Raw genomic sequence first — 21,323 nt, 5'->3', positions numbered from 1 at the left:
AGAATCCTGAAGCGATGCAGTCCTTCCACAAAGGAAATTGCTTACAATACGTTAGTTCGTCCAGTCTTAGAGTATTGTTCGTCTGTATGGGACCCTTACCAGTTAAGTCTCATTCAAGAGATTTAGAAGGTCCAAAGAAGAGCAGCAAGATTCGTAACTGGTACATTTAGCCATCGCGAGAGCGTTACAAATCTCATAGAAAGTTTGAAGTGGGATGCACTTGCAGATAGACGACGTGCTAAACGGAAGGGGCTGCTCACTAAATTCCGAAATCCGATCTTCGATGTAGAGTATATATTATTACCACCAACTTTCATATCGCACAATAATCACCATTCAAAGATAAGGGCAATTAGAGATCGCACTGAGGCATTCAGACAGTCGTTTCTCCCTCGTACGATCCGCAAGTGGAACAGAGGCGGGGGGGGGGGGGATATAACTTTGGCGCTAATTGTACCCTCCGCCACACATCGCTTGGTGGCTAGCGGAGTATACATGTAGATGTAGATCGAGGCACATTAACAACAGTTGCGGACTGGAACATTTCAAGGGGAGTGCCGAAAGATTTCAGAGGGAGATTAACGGCTGTTACTTTTGCGTCACCTCGCTGCCGACTGCTTTGTGAACCGAACGTGCAAGACAAAGAGAAACACGTGAGGGCGTCGCTTGGTGCTGTCAGTAGGGCGCTAACCGCCCCTCGGCTTCAGGAAGGACTGTGCCCCGGGCCCTGTGTGTGCCGCTTAACGGACAAAGCCAAGGAGGCGCCCCGCACACCACTGCCGGATGCCTGTGCAAACTCCCCGGGGAGGAAAACAAACACGCCGCTCCGACATCGATGTATCGACCTCCGGCGCCGAGGAAAGCGCTTTTCCACTCCCGCCGGAAAATACCAGGGGACGACCCTCTCTCTAGATGAGGCGGAATCTCTGAGGTCGGCTGTCAGAAGGAAAGCTGAACGGGGCGTGTAATGAACTGCTTCTACATGTGATGTTCTGCCTTGTACGTCTCTGTCCGCACTTGTCTCCTCATATCGGAGACCCTCAGCTAGTTTAGACTGGTTTACTTATCTGCACGTCTCGTGCATCGTTCTTTGTTCACATAACTTCGGGAACGCAGCTGGGTGATGCTGTCAGACTGGGTGTGCTCCTATCGAACTATCGGTGGTTGTCGAAGACGCCACCCGGTTGCGTTTCTGTAAATTATTTGAACATTGAATACGCTGGGAGAAACACAGCTCTCACTTTTTCATTCCTTACTGATCTACAATGAATTACACTTAATTATCATCAGTCTCTCTCTCTCTCTCTCTATCTCTATTTCTCTCTCAAGCACGCGCACGCCCTCACACACATACACAAATTACCATATTATTGCACGTCCAGAAATTCTTTTGTGCAGTAGGAGGAATTGTCAGGTATATATAATCTCAAACTTCCTCGTAAATTAATACTGTGTCCCATACTGGGACTCGTACCAGGGACCTTCGCCTTTCGCAAGCCAGTGCCCTTCCAACTGAACTACCTGAGCACGACTCACAACCAGTCCTCACAGCTTCACTTCCGGCAGATCCTTCCCTCCTAACTTCCAACTTCGCGAAGTTCTCGTGCTTACTCTTGGAAGAGAGGATACTGCGGAGAACTGGTTTGTTATCTGCAGCCTACATGAAGAAATACAGAATGAATTTTTACCCTGCAGCGTTTATGTGTTGATTTGAAGCTTCCTGTTAGAGTGAAAATTCATTCTGGGTACAATTCCATTCACGTTTGAAGATAATAAAATTATCAGTTAAATAAAAGTAAATATCACCATGAATCCATATTTATATATGAATGGTTTATATGAATGTAAAACGACTCGTTGCACATCATTACAATAAACCGCACGAATGATCCAAGGAACATAAAACTAACTAACTAACAAAGCCTGTTAAATTCTTTCCACCACTGGGCAGGTAGAGGAAGTCTTTTATGACCAAAGTACGTCACTCCTTCCAGTGCTACAACGAATATATTACTCAAAGACGAATTACTCCAGAATACGATGTTGTCAGATATCAATGAACCAAAATGAGAGAAGTTACTTATCTTCGATATTTTAATCTAGGATATCTGATATTATCGGCAACGCGAAAGTTGCAGAACATCGACGTTTGAGAAGATGTGTAACATGTGATTTTCAGTTCAGGTTGTTGTCAATATAAAGGTGTAAGAATTTAGAATATTCTGCTGCATTCATTGATTTAATCCTCACGTATCCTTTCTGGGGTCGGGAATTATGCAGAACAGAATTGCAGACAATGCGTTTTATCAAAACTGAGGGACACTCCATTTACAGAGAACCACTTTTGATTTTCAAGAACATTTTATTCAGCTTTTCAAGCGTTGCATCTTCTACATAAGGCAGGATTATCATACTTGATTTGTCGTTGAAGAGAAGTGACTTTTTACTTCTTGGATACATGGTAGCAGATCATTTATACGCGAGAAGAAAATCCAGACCCAGGTAACAGGCCTCAAAGATAGTATCAGAAGAAAATAACACAATAAAATCACACTGGGGCAATCCATGGAATGACAGCAGTTTAAAAACACATACCAAATTCGTAGATAAATTGACTTCACATGGGTTAGAGAACCAAATACAGTCCTACTATAACAGTGAGAACACGAAGGGTGGCAGTTATTGAACTATATGAAATAAAATCGTTAAAACTTCTTAACGGCTTGCGTCAGAACGTTCAAACTGCCCGATTGGCCGCATGGCATGATGGGAATTAGTATGCTCATACATGGTTTGGCTTAGCCACGAAGTCCTCTTTCATTTGGAGGGGTTCGTCAATCAGCAAAATTGGTGCATTTGGGGGACTCAGAATACGTAATTCGTGATCGAGAAGTCTCTTCAACATCAGTGGGGATTCAGTGGTGTGCAATTTTTAGTCACGGAATAATTTATGCGATATTCGTTGATGGCACGGTGACTACCGAATGGTACGTGAATGTTTTGGAAGAGGATTTCATCCCTATTACCCAAAGTGACCCTGATTTTGGCGAGATGTCGTTCATGCAAGACGGATCTCGACCCAACGAAGCAGGAAAGTGTTTGATGTCCTGGAGTGGCACTTTGGGAACCGCATTCTGGCTCTGGGGTACACAAACGCCACTGGCTTGGGCCTCGATTGTTCGCCATATTCTCTGGATCTGAACGCGTGCGACTCCTTTTGTGGGACCATATTAAAGACAAGATGTACAGCAATAACCCTAAAACCATTGCTGAGCTGAAAACAGCCATTCAGGAGGTCATCGACAGCACTGATGTTCCGACACTTCAGTGGGTCGTGCAGAATTTCGCTATTCGTCTGCGCCACGTCATCGCCAATGGTGGCAGGCATATCGAGTATGTCATCACATAACCCGAATATTTGTGGTGACGTTTAGATGTTGAATAAAGTGTGTGCACACCGTAGTTTGTAACTAATTTACGTTTTTTTTTCGTACAGTTCAATAATTTTCACCTTGTGCATGTATGGAAGTTTGTTCTGAATAATAGTTCCTACAATTTCTGCCAAATAACACAGTGAAAACAAACCAGAAATACAACAAGGTGTTGAAATTTCATAAAATTCAGAATTACAAAAAAAAAAAAAAGTAAATGGCTCCAAATAATTTTCCAAAATAGTTTTAGGCCGTGTACTCAAAACTGGCGTTATGAGCAACCACATAAAGAAAAATATGCAAGGTTCACAATTCACTCATTGCAAAAGGAACCAGAGTGGTAATTCAGCCCCAATGTATCGAAGGCACCAAAATAGGCCATGGGTTTACTTTACTTAGACGCGCTTAAGTTACATGGCAAAAGGTACAGTAACGTAACCTGGTAGTTCACTCCTCGTACTGCTGCACCACTGGCCGTAATGAACACAGCTGCTCAGAATTAGAGGTACTCTGTTACCAAAATGATCAATGATAAATAGTCACCCTTGCACAGACTAAAAACCTTTGTGCACACCAGCAACATTGTCTGCTCTTTCGTATAAGCACGTAACCAGTCGTATAAGGGAGAGAGCTAACATGTTGCATCATAAATAATGGAAGCCCTATGTGACAACACACTCACAATACGCTGCCCCAATTCATGCTTTCCAGGGACCACGAGGAACAGACTGCTCTCCAGCAGACAGTGCCGAGCGTGACGTAATGTTCCCTGTTTGGACAGCACCCTCTCCTCGTCTGCCAGCGACCAGACAACGGCTAACCTGACATCCTGTCCAGCTGCCGGGTTCCCTCTCCCGTGACTCGCTCGGTCGTACTCCCAGTTCTGGCCGATGTGTTCAGCTGGCCCTGCGCGCCAAATCGTGACAGCACAGGAGTTACGGCGCCCTCATGTAGCGGCGCTGCCAGAGCCGCTACTCTGCGGACACGACTTTTCAAACTGTGACAGGTGAGTAACATCGTTTAAGGACAAACTTGCTTTGCGGAAAGCTGATTCTCATTTTAACTAACACAATGCAAGTCAGATCTTTCATGGGTACCTAGCTTCCTCAAAAGTCACTTTGGAACTTACGTTATTTACACTCATGCTCTTACATTAAGGATAATGCTGACACATGGTGAAACAACGCTCTGGTGGGCGGTTTGCGGGTTTAAATCACCTCGGAGTGTGACCCTGCGGTGAATTTGGCCTGCGGTCGTCGCACTGTGGCGCTGGTGGCAGTCCACATACGAAGAGGTGTGTTGGTGCATGTCAGAGTACGGTGCAGCAAGTAAGTGTGCAGACCTTTTCAGACTGTGTATTGAAAATGGCTCAAAGAACACACATTGATGACGTTATGAATACTAGGGCGACTGGAGGCTGGTCAAACACAGCAGGTCGTAGCACGGGCACCCCGTGTGGCACAAAGTGTGATCTCAAGATTATGGCAACGATTCCAGCAGACATGAAACGTATCCAGGCGCTACAGTAGGGGACGTCCACAGAAGACCGATATCTCACCATCAGTGCCCGCAGACTGCCAGAGAGTACTGCAGGTACCCTTGCTCGGGACCTTACCGCAGCCATTGGAACGGTTGTCTCCAGACACACAGTCTACAGACGACTGAACAGACATGGTTTATTCGCCTGGAGACCTGCAAGGTGCATTCCACTGACCCCTGGTCACAGGAGAGCCCGTAAAGCCTGGTTCAAAAAATGGTTCAAATGGCTCTGAGCACTATGGAACTTAACATCTGTGGTCATCAGTCCCCTAGAACTTAGAACTACTTAAACCTAACTAACCTAAGGACATCACACACATCCATGCCCGAGGCAGGATTCGAACCTGCGACCGTAGCAGTCGCGCGGTTCCGGACTGAGCGCCTAGAACCGCTAGACCACCGCGGTCAAGAACACAGTACATGGGCATTGAAACAGTGGTCCCATGTTATGTTCACGGACGAGTCCAGGTATAATCTGAACAGTGATTCTCGCCGGGTTTTCATCTGGCGTGAACCAGGAACCAGATACCAGTCCCTTGATGTCCTTGAAAGGGACCTGTATGGAGGTTGGTTTGGTGGTGTGGGGCGGGATTATGATTGGTGCACGTACACCCCTGCATGTCTCTGACAGAGGAACTGTAACAGGTCAAGTGTATCGGGACATCATTTTGCACCAGTATGTCCGCCTTTTCAGCGGTGCAGTGGGTCCCACCTTCCTCATGATGGCAGATAAGGCACGGCCCCACCGAGCTGCCATCGTGGAGGTGTACCTTGAAACAGAAGATATCTGGCGAATGGAGTGGCCTGCCTGCTCCAGACCTAAACCCCATCGAGCACGTCTGGGATGCTCTCTGTCGACGTATCGCTGCACGTCTTCAAACCCCTAGGACACTTCAGGAGCTCCGACAGGCACTGGAGCAAGAATGGGAGGAGGCTATACCCCAGCACCTGCTCGACCACCTGATCCAGAGTGTGCCACCAACCCGTTCTGCGGCCTGTGCACGTGTGCATGGTGATCATATCCCATATTGGTGTCGGGGTACATGCGCTGGAAACAGTGGCGTTTTGTAGCACATGTGTTTCGGGACAGTTTTCTCAACTTATCACCAATACCGTGGACTTACGGATCTGTGTCGTGTGTGTTCCCTATGTGCCTATGCTATTAGCGCCAGTTCTGTGTAGTGCCACGTAGTGTGGCACCATATTCTGCAGTTATCCTTAATTCATGAGGATGAGTGTATTTCCCACAGTGGATTAGCATATAATTATGCAACTATATGTGCGAGATGCTTCCCAATCACTGTTACAGGCTACTAGGGGCTGTGGATGGGGTGTAGTAGACAATGTTTGGATAAGGAGATGGAACCCGTATCTGGAAAAGTACCACTTGGGTGTAAAATAAGTTTTCCCATGCTAACCTGAAGACAACGTCAGTTAGGAATGTAGTAGGCGTGGTATCATCGGTACTGAACTGATATCTATGGAAATATGTCGCCTGGACATATGATTCACATTTCTTACTACACCAGGTCTATATTCGTATATGGTTATGCCGTCATTCAGGCGATTGGCTCCTCGAAACAAACATTATGCCCGGGATGCATGCTGGTTGGAGCAGCATTATACAATAGGGGGCCATCCACCTGCACTCCCACAGGACGTGTGGCAGTAACTGAAGGCACCATGACAGCTGTGGACCACTTGAACAATAGACGACCTGCATCCCTTCATGCTTGATGTCTTTCCCCATGGTAATGGCATCTTTCAGCATGATAACTGTTCGTGTCACAAGGTCAAAATCATGCAACAATGGTTGTTGGACGATAGTGCCCTCATGTTGATGTCTTGGCCAAAAAATTCACCTGACTTGAACCTAATGGAACACATGGGCTAGCACTTCCACATCCTCGAACTACCAGCTGTTAATTTGCAAGAATTGAAAGTGTAGACATCTTGTGCCACATACCTTCGCAAACGTATCAAATCTATGCCACGCAGAGCTGTTGCTGTATAGCTCTCCAGAGGTGGACCAACAAGCTATTAAGTAGATTGTCATAATGCTTTGGCTCATGAGAGAGAGAGAGAGAGAGAGAGAGAGAGAGAGAGAGAGATGGAGAGTTGGCTTCCCGTGGGCAGGTAGTTTTATTAGAAATGTCTGATGATTAATGGAGTTACTTTTTGGAGAGTGGATTTCAGCGGTAGATTCCGGAGCACCGTATGGAGCTGTTGGCATGTTTATGGAGACATAACTACTGATGGACTAATTTTTAACTATCTGGCATATATATTCCATCAGAAGGGGTAGGCTAACTGTAGCCATATTGTTCCTCTTCTACCTTCGAATGGCGCAATTAAGAAGACATACACTCCTGGAAATGGAAAAAAGAACACATTGACACCGGTGTGTCAGACCCACCATACTTGCTCCGGACACTGCGAGAGGGCAATACAAGCAATGATCACACGCACGGCACAGCGGACACACCAGGAACCGCGGTGTTGGCCGTCGAATGGCGCTAGCTGCGCAGCATTTGTGCACCACCGCCGTCAGTGTCAGCCAGTTTGCCGTGGCATACGGAGCTCCATCGCAGTCTTTAACACTGGTAGCATGCCGCGACAGCGTGGACGTGAACCGTATGTGCAGTTGACGGACTTTGAGCGAGGGCGTATAGTGGGCATGCGGGAGGCCGGGTGGACGTACCGCCGAATTGCTCAACACGTGGGGCGTGAGGTCTCCACAGTACATCGATGTTGTCGCCAGTGGTCGGCGGAAGGTGCACGTGCCCGTCGACCTGGGAGCGGACCGCAGCGACGCACGGATGCACGCCAAGACCGTAGGATCCTACGCAGTGCCGTAGGGGACCGCACCGCCACTTCCCAGCAAATTAGGGACACTGTTGCTCCTGGGGTATCGGCGAGGACCATTCGCAACCGTCTCCATGAAGCTGGGCTACGGTCCCGCACACCGTTAGGCCGTCTTCCGCTCACGCCCCAACATCGTGCAGCCCGCCTCCAGTGGTGTCGCGACAGGCGTGAATGGAGGGACGAATGGAGACGTGTCGTCTTCAGCGATGAGAGTCGCTTCTGCCTTGGTGCCAATGATGGTCGTATGCGTGTTTGGCGCCGTGCAGGTGAGCGCCACAATCAGGACTGCATACGACCGAGGCACACAGGGCCAACACCCGGCATCATGGTGTGGGGAGCGATCTCCTACACTGGCCGTACATCACTGGTGATCGTCGAGGGGACACTGAATAGTGCACGGTACATCCAAACCGTCATCGAACCCATCGTTCTACCATTCCTAGACCGACAAGGGAACTTGCTGTTCCAACAGGACAATGCACGTCCGCATGCATCCCGTGCCACCCAACGTGCTCTAGAAGGTGTAAGTCAACTATCCTGGCCAGCAAGATCTCCGGATCTGTCCCCCATTGAGCATGTTTGGGACTGGATGAAGCGTCGTCTCACGCGGTCTGCACGTCCAGCACGAACGCTGGTCCAACTGAGGCGCCAGGTGGAAATGGCATGGCAAGCCGTTCCACAGGACTACATCCAGCATCTCTACGATCGTCTCCATGGGAGAATAGCAGCCTGCATTGTTGCGAAAGGTGGATATGCACTGTACTAGTGCCGACATTGTGCATGCTCTGTTGCCTGTGTCTATGTGCCTGTGGTTCTGTCAGTGTGATCATGTGATGTATCTGACCCCAGGAATGTGTCAATAAAGTTTCCCCTTCCTGGGACAATGAATTCATGGTGTTCTTATTTCAATTTCCAAGAGTGTAGATAAAAATATGAACCACGATATAAAGATTAATGAATGCACGTAATGTTGAATCTTGTTTTGATTCTAGTGCAGTGGTCTGTTGGTAGCATTTTATAGTTACGGAATTTGGAAGCAGATGGAATTGGAGAGTACATGATATGAGAAGGGATGTGGTTTGAAACTTGCGTAGGGTCAAGGGAGGGAATGCTTGTCATAGCAGGCCGATACGAATATTATTACACATGGCTCTTCATTTCCAACGGAAGAGGTAGGGTAGGTTACAGATAGTATGGGGAATAGATCTCAGGAATGATCTCATGGTCTGGGAGGAGAAGGCAGTTGAAATTACATTGTGAGAGAATATGGAGTGTGTGGATATGCAAAGAAAGCGGGATGTGGTGACATAGGTGCAGGAGCAAGGCTGCGATATCAGTGACAGGGTGGAGGGAGGGGGGAGGCATACCATGGATTGTCAGGACTTGATTTCATGGAGGAAACAGAGTGGGTGAAAAACTATTATGGCCACATCATAATTAGGTTAAAAACAAATTAACAAGTCTTTGAGACTAACAGTGGCAGTCCTAAGTGAAATAATTAATTTTGACTTTAATTTGATTCGTGATTGTATGTGTGTTTGGAGGGCGAATGAAAGATACCAAATAGACAGGGCATAAAGGTATTGTCTGTAATTTTTGTTGGTCGTATTCACAATTAATTCAGAAGATGGCAGTTTTGGTCAAGAGGGCATTTTCCGTCGTCAGGGAGCTTTTGTGCTGAGTCTGAACGGTCCTTCGCTTAAGAACCCCCCTGAGGCGCCAGCTAAGAGGTTCTGAGCCCTAGAAGAAGCCCATGTCTGTCAACTTAACGTAACCTAGCAATCTGCCCGAAACTGTGTGAAAGAGTACAGTTAGGTGGGCTGCTGAAAGTAGAGCAGTTTCTTCGACACCCAGTGTGTTTAATGGCCCTCACAGTAAGACGTCTGTCTCTATCTGGATCCCAACTTCTTCTGTCATCAACACATGTTTCTGTGGTCAGTAGAGACAGTCTCAACACTCAGTCGTCCTGCTGTTTTGGTGGTAATGCTGAGACAGTTCAACTGAGTGCTACAGGCACCAGAAGGGTTGATAACAGATTGCCTGTCAGTCGGAGAAAGAGTTAATGATCTTGTTGCTAGATGGTTGTGACAATCAGATTACCCACAGCTACGATGGTAGCTCATAGTCACAATTCTATATGTGTCACCAATACTTCCATGCCGCTGCTGAGGTACCCTGCGACGATCTAATGCCATGTGGCGTCATTGGCAGCATCTCTGTCGCTTCCCTCAATTATATGTTTTAGTTCTCCATTTTGTGCTTATACTCTACTCATGGTAGTGGTTTCAAGTGATTTACTGAGCATTGTCTCTTGGTACAGTAATAACTATCTCATATCCAGGAACTTCTGCCATAAATTTCAGTGCCTTTTAATCATTTTTCAATCGTGTTAGCATTATTACCATATGAGTATTTGTTGGTCTTCGTACGGATATACATATCTGTCTGAGTCTGTAGTCTACTATTATGTAAATTGCGTTGTGGTACGACCTTCCATTCATAATCTATCTTGATGCCAGGTATTCTCAATGCTGAATATGAAGACAGGGTCGAGTTGCCACTGTAGTAGGAGATGCATTCGATGCCACAGCCGTGGTAAGGACAGGGCTTAGGGTCGACGGTGCTCATTTCTAAGCCACATGGCTGGGAATACAGTTTCACTTTCTCACAACAGGACTTATGAATGTGAACCAGATGTCTCAGGAGGCGTGAGAATTCTTCTTTGGATATGAGATATGTAACTGCTGTGGCAAACTGCTGCGTGACACTCCCGTGAATAAAAAAGTAGCACACTCAGGTGCAGCTAAACAAAATTGCTAGGCACGGCACAGCTTTACTCACCTGCCCCATGCCTCATACACTTGGAGGCAATCAGACAGAAACGGTGGACACGGCTCTGATCACATACCCCGTGCCAGTGACATTGAGGTACTGTCAGACAGAAAGGCTAGTCACGGCTCCACATACCTGAACGGTGCTTGCAACTCTGTGGTACAGTCAGACACAAAGGGTTGGTGCAGCTCCGTTCACCTCCCCCTTGCCAGCCACACTGAAGTGCACCCAGAGAGAAATGATGAATCACTTGCCAGCTGGCAGCGACACTGACGCGCAGTCAGACGGAGTGCGCCTCGTTTCCACTCACCTGCCCTGTGCTGATGGTACTGAGGTTAAGCCAGACAGAAGGGCTCCACTCACCTGGCCGGTGCCGGCGACGTATCTGGCGATCTGCGCCAGCGGCCAGCGGTCCAGCTGGCTCTGGTCAGGCCGTAGCACTCTCGCCTCCTCGTCCGCCAGCCTCAGCTCGAACACCGTCGTGAAGGTGGCACTCTGCTGCTGCCAGAATACCACAACACACCACACTGTGCGACCCGTTAGCGGCCCAACTGAGTAAGGTACATCTATGTAAGGGATGTTTCACGAGGAATACTAAATATTTTAGGACGTGATAGTATTGAATAACTCAAATAAAACATTCCATACTACACGTGTCCAAATGTTACTGGTTACACAGCTGCATCTGCTTACTGAGATAATTTTCATTTCACTTGTTGGTACTCGAATTTTCTTTTCATTTCTTTCACTGGTGCCATGTCCCACGCTGACGCAGGGTCGGCATTGTTAGGAACGGATTTGGCAAGGTTAGTGGAAAGGGGTGGCCAGATGCCCTTCCTGCCACCACCTCGTACCCCCCCCCCCCCCCCCCCCCCCGCAGGACGGAATTAGTGTACCACTGCTGTTTGCGACTACTGTAATTCGTGGAATAGTGCGAACGTGTTCAGATGTCTGCGAGTCGTGCAACTGAGGCGGAACGTGAGGACCAGCCCGGTATTCACCTAGCGGGATGTGGAAAACCGCCTAAAAACCACATCCAGGCTGGCCGGCACACCGACCGACGTCGGTAATCCGCCGGGCGGATTCGAACCGGTGCTAGTGCGCCTACCCGAGCCCAGGATGCAAGGCATTAGCGCTCTGGCGGGTTTGTTGGTACTCGAATTGCTATGGTGTTATTATCGACTGTCATTTCTCTTTTCAAGTTGAACTTGTATTGTTGTCCTTGAGCTAACATAACTGAATTTTTCAACTATGATACTTATTTGTTGCCCATTTCTTCCATGTTATTTAAGCATGCCACAAAAATGCTGAATACTTTGATGTTGCTTGCGTATTGGTTTTCCAATGGAAAAGCTGATGCTGCTTGTAGAGAAAATGGAAAAATATCTCCTTACTGATTCCAGATTCCAGAATGTGTTACTCGTCTTTTCGTTAAACTGCATGAAACTGGACCAGTGGGCAGCACTCACACTTCAGCTGACTGTGCAGATTTATAGATGAAGTAGAAGCCATTGTTTAGTTAGTAGATCGTAGCCCATCTACAGGCATATTCTACAAGCATTTCTACAAGTATCAGTGATCCACATACAAGAATAAGGCGGACATTAAGTACATAGAGCCCCTACCCTCGTATTTACAGTGGATTAAACACTTTCCAGAAGGAGATGGAAGTAAATGAATAAATTTTTGTTTTAGGCTGACTGCAAATTGACTAGTAATCCCATTAATACTGTTTAATGATGAACCCACTTTCACTTCTGACGGTGTCAGCAACACTCGCAACTCACATGGTCGTTCCAGCGAAAACCCACATGCCTTTGTAGAGACAGATTTTCAAAAACGCTTCTCTGTAAATGTGCGATGTGGCTGATAGACAAACAGGCCTTTTCTATTACCACAACGTTTACAGGTGTCCCTTATCTAGACGTTCCTGAGAACAAGCTTCCAGCTTTAATCAGATATATTCCTTTGGCTACTAGGATGTCTATGCTCTTCAAAGCACGAAGGGGCCCCTGCATATTCTGGTCATCAGGTAACAGAGACATCATCTAATTCTGACATCCTCCAGAATAGGGATTCGCAGAAATGATCATTCTTCTTGGCCACCGAAGCTCCACAACCTTAGTCCTTTTGATTTTTGTTTTAAGGGACGGCTGGAAGATGAAGTCCCATAAGAAAAAGTAAACATATGAGGCGAGTTGAATGGCTGGACGATGATCAGTGCTGTCTACATAAAAGAACAGCAAGGTGATTTCACGAGATCTACATCTGGTGGCGTCAAGTGAATTCGAAAATTGTCTGAAGTCGAAGGTTGAATTTATGAAATTAAACTTTTAACATAATAGTTTGCATTTGCTTAACACCTGTGAGTATCCTGTTTGGTTACACACTAATAGCTCTATCTCTGCAACCTATAAAAACTGGATACATGTTATATGGAATGCTTTATTCCGAGTTAGTCTATCTGAACACCTTCTGTGATATTTACTATTGTTCCTGAAACACTCGATATACACACCGCTAATACAATAAAGTTCTTGGCGGAAAGTCTTGGTACCAATATTACGACTTCCTGTCTGGCTCTGAGAACCTCGGCTGTTCCTACTCACCTAGGCAACGACTGCAAAATTCCTACCCCATCCACCACTTCCCTCACTTCTTTCCCCGAACCCTACCCTACAGCAGCTGACTTATCTCCTCATGCGCCTGCAACACCTTTTGCGGGCGCAAATTTGCCCCAGAGTCCAACCACAACACCCCGCATCCTGAGAAACACCAGCCCCTCGCTTGGCCCCTGGCACCTCGTCTCGCCTTCCTTACACCTCTACAGATTCCTTGTCGTTACCCAGTATAATTTCAATGACGTTCTCCTCCTGGAGCAAGAAAACGTTCTGGGCATGTACCCGTCCTATCAATTGTAAACTACCCCTGCTCTTGTATTCCAAACGAAGGTATGAACTGATTTTCCTACCCATCTCCTACGAACTACATCCCTTCTCTACATCTTTTCCAACGATAGCCCCATCTCTTATCACTTCCTCTCCAGTCCTACCTGTGTCTAAATGGATTACGAAGAAAACGATACGACGAGATCTCCTACAGTAATACCATACCAGACAAAAGTTCTTACGTCTTCACTGTAAGTCCAATTTCTCTATCTCGGCACTAATTTACCTCCGCCAAAGACAGTCACTGAATTTACTTCTACAAGAACAGTGTAAGGCTTCTCAAACTTTACTATCCTACTATTAGCTCTGATGAGCTTATATAGGGCATGTTGAAAATGGTTCATAATCTTTCCAGAAGCGTTGAATCAAAGGCAATTCTTGTCCTCTAAGTAAAAAATTTTCCCTGTTCCAACAACGCTAGCAAAAACTAATTATGTTGTATCTTGTGAAGACTCAGTGAGTGTCCTTACCTTATGGTGGAAGATATCTTCTATGTTCACGTTATTGCTCTGAAAAAGGAAAAGAAAAGCCTTATTAATAACTGAGTTTCATGTTACCTGGCAGTGATTAGTTATTTGTGTTTAGCAACATAAAGTAATTTAAGAAGCCACTTGGAACATGGGAATTTTCTAAACGTATCCAATAAGACACTTGACGGTAAGTCGTGACCCAGCAGAAAATTAGCCTGTTTGTTTCATTCTCTTCCGTTAAACTATAGTTCCCTGGATGGCTTGTCCTGGATAGTCGCAGACGGACAATTTTCTAAAATATTATTTAAAGCTGAGGACCTTCATCTAGAACTGCTTAGTTTATATCGAATATATACAGATATTTAAGTACAAGGTAACCATTCCGACGAAGATTACTGCAGTGTAAGATTGTGTTGCCAAAAACTGACTTCATGAAACCGTCGACTTCAGAGAAGTGAAATACTTGTTTTAAAAGCATCTCACAACGTCTTCCACAGTGGTATGAGGTCACGAGGCATAAAATTATTCCTGGCGTTTCCTAACACGCTTTGGCAAAGTCCTGAGACGAAGCAGCACTGTGCAGAAAGTAGTGCGAGTGTTGGCAGGAAATGGCCAACTGATGTGCCTGTATTCTGCTCTGAAGGCTCGTTGGCCGAGAAGTCTTAACATGATAAAGGAATTTCGTGCAGCAGTTCTGCAGTTCGCGAAATGAGGAGTCAGGCGGCAGCGTTCACGTCGTTGGGACGAGAATAGGTTACAAAAGTGCAGCGCGTATGAAGACGGGACTGAGGGTTTTCCAATGATCAATAAACCTGTCCTCCTGCTACGGGGCATTGAAAGAGTTGGTAAGTACGTCTCTCATCGATGCGTGGAAGAGCTCAGCGGTTTCCTGTTCTTCTCTCTCTCTCTCTTTTTTTTTTTTGTTCTAAGAAAGACAGTGACTATGTGAAGGAGCACTTGCTAGATCAGGGGTCTCTTGTCACAAAGTGGAGATACCAGTTTGCTGGAGGTAATGTTGATGACAACGAGGTGGACTTGGCGACGTATCTTACGAGAGAACAAATTCCACTTGAAGTGTGGTGATTTTGTGTGTGTTCTTCTTTTTCTGCCTTTAGAATGTTATTCTGTGTTGTTCTTAGAGCAGACAGATAGTAGAAACCGCTTCGTTACGGTGTTGCGATTGTTTGTAGTGCTAGTTTTCCAATACAGTGATCGGTTCTGAGAGTTCCTTGAAATTAGCTGGATTGCTACAGGGCCCTGATTGTCTGCATACGAGTGGTGACAATTTTCGCCTCGTCTAGCGGACCAAAGCGAGACTCACGACCCTTACTTAGACCGATAGTATAGATGCGTGTGACAGCGCTGTGAAGTAATAGAGATCCGCCAGTACGCGGGTCCGAGAAAGTCAAGTATGCGGAGCAATGCTTCGCGTAATTCAGAAGAGGAGGAGGAGGAGGAGGAGGAGCAGGAAGAGGTTATTGCTTAACGTACCATCGATAACGAGGTCATTAGAGACGGAGCGCAAGCTCGTATTAGGAAAGGATGGGGAAGGAAGTCGGCCGTGCCCTTTCACAGGAACCATTCCGACATTTGCCTGAAGCGATTTAGCAAAATCGCGGAAAACCTGAATCAGGATGGCTAGACGTGGGTTTGAACCTTCGTCCTCCCGAATGCGGATTCAGTGTGCTGACCACTGCGCCTCCTCGCTCGGTCGCACAATGCGCCTCGTGCGCTGGTACGTCGGTTTCAACCCCGGCCGCAACACGACGGAAGCTCCGACGGTACACGAGAAGGATCCTCGCAAAATCTGTGTCATCAACGAAGTAAAACGCGGTACGGCATTAGACGACTTAGATAACGTATTCTGCTTTCAGCCGTTGGCAGCGGAAACTAGTGGGTGCTTCATTTATAAGTGACCATGTTGTCACTTTGTTACACTGACTGACCTTCGTTAAAACAATGAGCAATCTTTTTAGCCGTTTCCCTGCGGTGGATGTTGTTCGTTATCTTCCTCTCCCTTGTGCCAGTCTTTCCATCTACGTACAACAGCGTCCGTAATCTGTCTTGCGTACGACAGCCTCTGTCTCCTCTTATAGGTATTACCCTCTACTGCTCTTCTCACAAGGGGAGGCCGCCAATTGTGAAATTCAGATTCTATTCATGCTGCGCATAATAAAAGCTCATGGCCAGAGGTGTAATGTGGCAAAGCACCAAGATGCACTTCTCAGCCGTTGTCGAGAAAATCGACAGTTAAAAGAAACCGTTGCGGTGAAATACTCTCTACGATTAATAATTTTCTACAGCGTCGTGGCGCAGCGGTAAGCGCTTGGGTTCGTAATTCGAAGGTCGCCGGTTCGAATCTCGCGCCATGCAATTTTTTTATTATTAGTTTTATGTAATTCAAATAAATATATATATATATATATAAACTATTAATGAATTGCTTATGCATGTTGGTGAAGGCGGATCGCTCTCCAATTGTACCGCCTCCATTTTTCCATTTGTTTAACAGGGTGTACCAAAACTCTCCCGTCCGCACTGATTTCCGACGATGTTATAAGTTGCGCTAGGGACCGCATCTACCTTCTTTCGAAGTTAGCAGGCAACTACGCTGTTATGCGGCGGCTCGTTTCGGCCCATTCAACATCTGTCCTTCAAGTGTAACGAGCGAGTAACGGAGTTTATATTTCATACCTGCCACAGCAAGTTTGTGTTCGTGGGGTCTCTATTCTAATTCGAACGTTTGACTTACGCTATACGTATTCGTTTCGGAATATCGTTTCTACGTCTTCCGTTAACTATACGTGGTTAACATTATGAAGATAATTAATAACATTTGTGAAATACAAATTTGTTTGCGGAAAACATAATGATGTTCGAAGTCGCCAGTTTTTCCACGACAAACGACTTTCAACAACTTATTATATGCATAATTGTTGCAACTGATTGCCAGGAAATATATATATATTTGAATTACAAAAAACAAATACTAAAAAAACTGGTAGCATGGCGCGAGAATCGATCCGGCGACTTTCGGATTACGAATCCGACCGCTTACCGCTGCACCACGACGGTGTAGAAAATTAGTAATCGTAGAGAGTATTTCACCGCAACGGTTTCTTTTAACTGTCGATTTTCTCGACAACGGCTGAGAAGTGCATCTTGGTGCTTTGCCACATTATACCTCTGACCATGAGCTTTTATTATGCGCAGTATGAATCGAATCTGAATTTCACAATTGGCGGCCTCCCCTTGTCAGTGCCAGTCAATTGTTATTACCGGATGCCGCAGTAAATGTCCGACTAACTTGCCCCACCTTCTGGTAAGACCTTCCGTTGACTCCTTACCTTCTCTTATCACTTCAGAAACTGGTATACGCGTGCGTATTCAAATATAGAGATACTTAAACAGGCAGAATACGGCGCTGCGGTCGGCAACCCTTGTAGACAAGTATCTGGCGCAGTTGTAAGATCGGTTACTGCTGCTGCTATCGCAGTTTATCAAGATTTAAGTGACTCTGAACGTCGTGTTGTATTCGGCGCACGGCTGATGGGACACAGGATCACAGAGGTAAGGATGAAGTGGGGGTTTTCCCGTACGGCCATTTCACGAGTGTACCGTGAATATCCGGAGTCCGGTAAGGCATCAGATCTTCGACATCGCTGCGGCCGGAAAAAGACCCTGCAAGAACGAGACCAACGACGTCTGTAGAGAATCATTCAGCATGACAGAAATGCAAACCTTCCGCAAATTTCTGCAGATTTCAATGCATGACCATCAACAAGTGTCAGCGTGCTAACCATTCAGCGAAACAACATCGATGTGGGCTGTGGCAGCCGAAGGCCTACTCGTGTACCCTTCATGTCTGCACGACACAAAGCTTTACGCATCGCCTGTGTCCGTCAACAGCGACACTGGACTGTTGATGACTGGAAACATGTTGTCTGGTCGGATGAGTCTCGTGTCAATTTGTATGGAGTGGGTGGACGTATACGGGTGTGGAGACAACCTCATGAATCCATGGACCCTGCACGTCAGCAGTGGACTGTTCGAGCTGGTGGAGGCTCTGTAATGGTGTGGGGCATGTGCAGTTGGCGTGATGTGGGACCCCTGATACGTCTAGATACGACTCTGACAGGTGAAACATACGTAAGCATTCTGTCTGATCAACTGCATCCATTCCTGTCCGTTGTGCATTACTACGGAATTCGGCAATTCCAGCTGGAAAATGTGACACCCCACACGTCCAGAACTGCTAAAGAGTGGCTCCAGGAACACTCTTCTGTGTTTAAACATTTCCGCTGGCCACCAAACTACAGCCTACTGTTCAGAAGAGATCTGCACCCCATCGTACTCTTACGGATTTACGGACACCCCTGCATTATTCATGATGTCAGTTTCCTGCAGCACTGCTTCAGACATTAGTCGAGTCCATGCCACATCGTCTTGTTGCACTTCTGCATTCTTGTGGGGGCGATATTAAGCAGGTGTACCAGTTTCTTTGGCTCTTCAGTGTATATTGCACAATTCTCGTAGAGATGGTACGTTTTCCAGCATTAATGCACATTATCTTCCCTTACCTCGACACGGCACATTCCGCCGCTGGCCAGCATTGCCATGCAGCCACACGCAGTGTCCGTCACCTAGCAACCGACGCTATTGTCGTCCGCGAGGACTCGGCTTGCCTGTCTACAATAACAAGACACATGGCAGGCGGTGTCGTCGCTTAGTAACGCTCTACCCCCCCCCTCCCCCCCTCGCGGCCAGCACGGATGAGATGGGGCGTCTGCCGCGGTCAGATGCGTGCGCCGGAGACATCGCTGACTTCTCCAGCAGCCTTACCGTCTTCGAAATCATGTCATCTGATTACGTGCCATTGGCTGCCGACTACCATACATGTGGTGACGATTTTTCGTTATTTAATAATTTTAATTTTTAATAATTCTTGTCAGTTCTTTAATATTGTAAAGCAGTCTTACGTATTATTTTACGTCACCTTAATTTTGGTAATTTTGATTGCCTGTCGAAGTTGGAGGGCTCCAAACGATACATATCGAACTTGCGATAGTAAATCGATTACGTAAGTGTCGTGGGGAGCGTTATGATCAATTATTTGTAATCGTCATTTTTATCAGTTTTGCGTTGTTTCTTCACTTCGTGTACAATACATTCCCGCAGTAATTGTTTGTGATTCCATTGGGAAATCGACACGGTTTCTCTTGATAGCGAGTGTAATGTCTGCTGTTTCTCACGCTTCTTCTGCGGAATGCCTCACATGGAACACTCTAATTCCATGAATATCCAGCATAGACAAATACCAAGCAGGATGCCAAAGCATAAATCCCCGAGCAAAAGGAGGAGGGATGCAATGAGAGCAAATAGATTCAGGAATTTCCTGAAGTAGCTTAGCAGTGCCGACGTACCAACAGTCGACAAATCTATACAAACTGAGTCCCCCACCAGGGACATTGGAATACAAACTGAGCTCCCATCAGAGGTTAGAGCACCCTCCTCCCAATGCCGGGACAAGCTGCCGATTAAAAATCCTCAACGGCAAGAGCATCCTGTGGTAGTGACAGACAAGGTTGTAAAACCCGTCCAAGAAAGCACAATAACGAGTTCCACCGCCAACCCCAACACCAGAGACAGCCCGGTGGTTAGGTTGCCTCCCGTGGACCCGGTGAGGGTGTACCCAAACCTTGAGTACTCCATGCAGCTAGCTAGACTGGAGCAGCCGACAACCCTGACCACTGCATTGCGTCACGTGGTCCGAGTAGGACATGAGTACGGGCGAAGGGTAACCTTCTCGGTGATGGAGGCTGTGGACAGAATACAATTAAAGTCGGTGAACCTCCCCACTGACTTCGGAGCACTGCGAGATCTACTCAAAAAAGTGTTTGACAGACGAGGAGAAAAATTTGACCTGGATGAAATTTACCAACAATCAGTGATGGCAAACGGACGACTGGCATATGACTGGAACAAAACGTGGCCGCATGACCACATACACATCTATTTTCCATGACGACTAGAATAAAAATTGGACAACTAAACACTCACAACAGTCGACTAGTAATGCAGGAGCTCCGAAAGGAAGTGGTGGAGAAGAGACTAGATATACTCTGTTTACAGGAGCCGTACTCTCTGGCTGGAAAAGTTGCGTTCACTGCCGCAACATGGCAAATTGTCAGCAGCGGGGACAGCCCCAGAGCGGCTACTGTGATAACAAACACCGCACTGCGTGCAACACCTCTGTCACAGTATTCCAATAGTCACTGCAACGTCGTGGAGATACAATCTCCTTCCGGAACTATCATCATCATCAATATGTACTTTCAGTACGGTGATAGAATTGAACAACACTTAGAACACCTAGCAAGTGTGGCCACGGCGTTGCGGGGACGCAAAATCATTATAACTGCCGATATAAACGCCAAATCCCCCCTATGGTACAGTGGCACAAGGGATGAAAATGGTGCTAAAGCAGAGGAGACGATAATGGCTCTTCAACTGGTGGTGGCGAACAGACCAGGTAATCCCCCCACCTACGTGGCTGGAGGAGGACAGGGCACCAACATAGACGTGACGCTGGTCACGCCGAACGCATTGAATATGTTACAAGAGTGGAGAGTGGAAGACAATGCCACCACCAGTGATCACAATTTAATCACTTTCACTGTAGGAGGCAGAGAGTGCCGCTGGGCCATGGGGTGGGAGGTACAAAGAAATTTCAGAAAAACAGATTGGGAACGCCTAGCCAGAGAGTGCGACATTCCTCCATTACCAGAAGGAGACGCAAGACAGGACTTCAACGTGGACGACAGAGCCGAGGGACTGGTACGAGCGGTAACGAGGGCGATTAAGGCGGCCGTACCAACCAGGAGGAGGGCCGTGGCGGCCACACCGGCACCATGGTCAGCCGAGCTGCAAGAACTACGTCAGTCTGTCAGAAGACTGAGGAAGCACTACCAGCGCAGTGTCGTCTGGTGGGAAAAGCAAAGATGGCTACAGTTATACCGGGAGGCAAAGGACAACTTTCAACAAGAGCTACAGAAGACGAGAATAAACAGCTGGGAAAGTTTTGTAACTAATCAGTTGGCCCTCTATCCTTGGGGTGTACCATACAGACTGGTGAGGGAGAAAATCCGCTCCCCAACAATGATATCAACGCTCAGGCACGGCGACGGAATGACGGAATCTTGGCAGGAAACTGCCGAGGTCTTCCTTCAGTCGCTGCT

The 21,323-nt window shown here is 46.9% G+C and overlaps 1 protein-coding gene across 1 annotated transcript in view; it reads right to left on the bottom strand.

Moving 5' to 3' along the window:
- LOC124789122 (cGMP-specific 3',5'-cyclic phosphodiesterase) overlaps nucleotides 1-21,323 on the bottom strand; it is a gene marked incomplete at its 3' end in the record, with an annotated part of 552,400 nt that overhangs the window by 267,754 nt on the left and 263,323 nt on the right. The window contains exons 9-10 of the mRNA XM_047256412.1: nucleotides 14,086-14,124; nucleotides 11,031-11,168 (exon numbers count right to left, since the gene is read on the bottom strand). Coding sequence (XP_047112368.1) covers nucleotides 11,031-11,168; nucleotides 14,086-14,124 — 177 coding nt within the window. The remainder of the gene's footprint in view (nucleotides 1-11,030; nucleotides 11,169-14,085; nucleotides 14,125-21,323) is intronic.

The sequence above is a fragment of the Schistocerca piceifrons genome, chromosome 3 (assembly GCF_021461385.2).
Source record: "Schistocerca piceifrons isolate TAMUIC-IGC-003096 chromosome 3, iqSchPice1.1, whole genome shotgun sequence".
NCBI lineage: Eukaryota > Metazoa > Arthropoda > Insecta > Orthoptera > Acrididae > Schistocerca > Schistocerca piceifrons.
The sequence above is the reverse complement of the archived record's forward strand: the minus strand, read 5'-3'. Positions and strand labels throughout refer to the sequence as shown.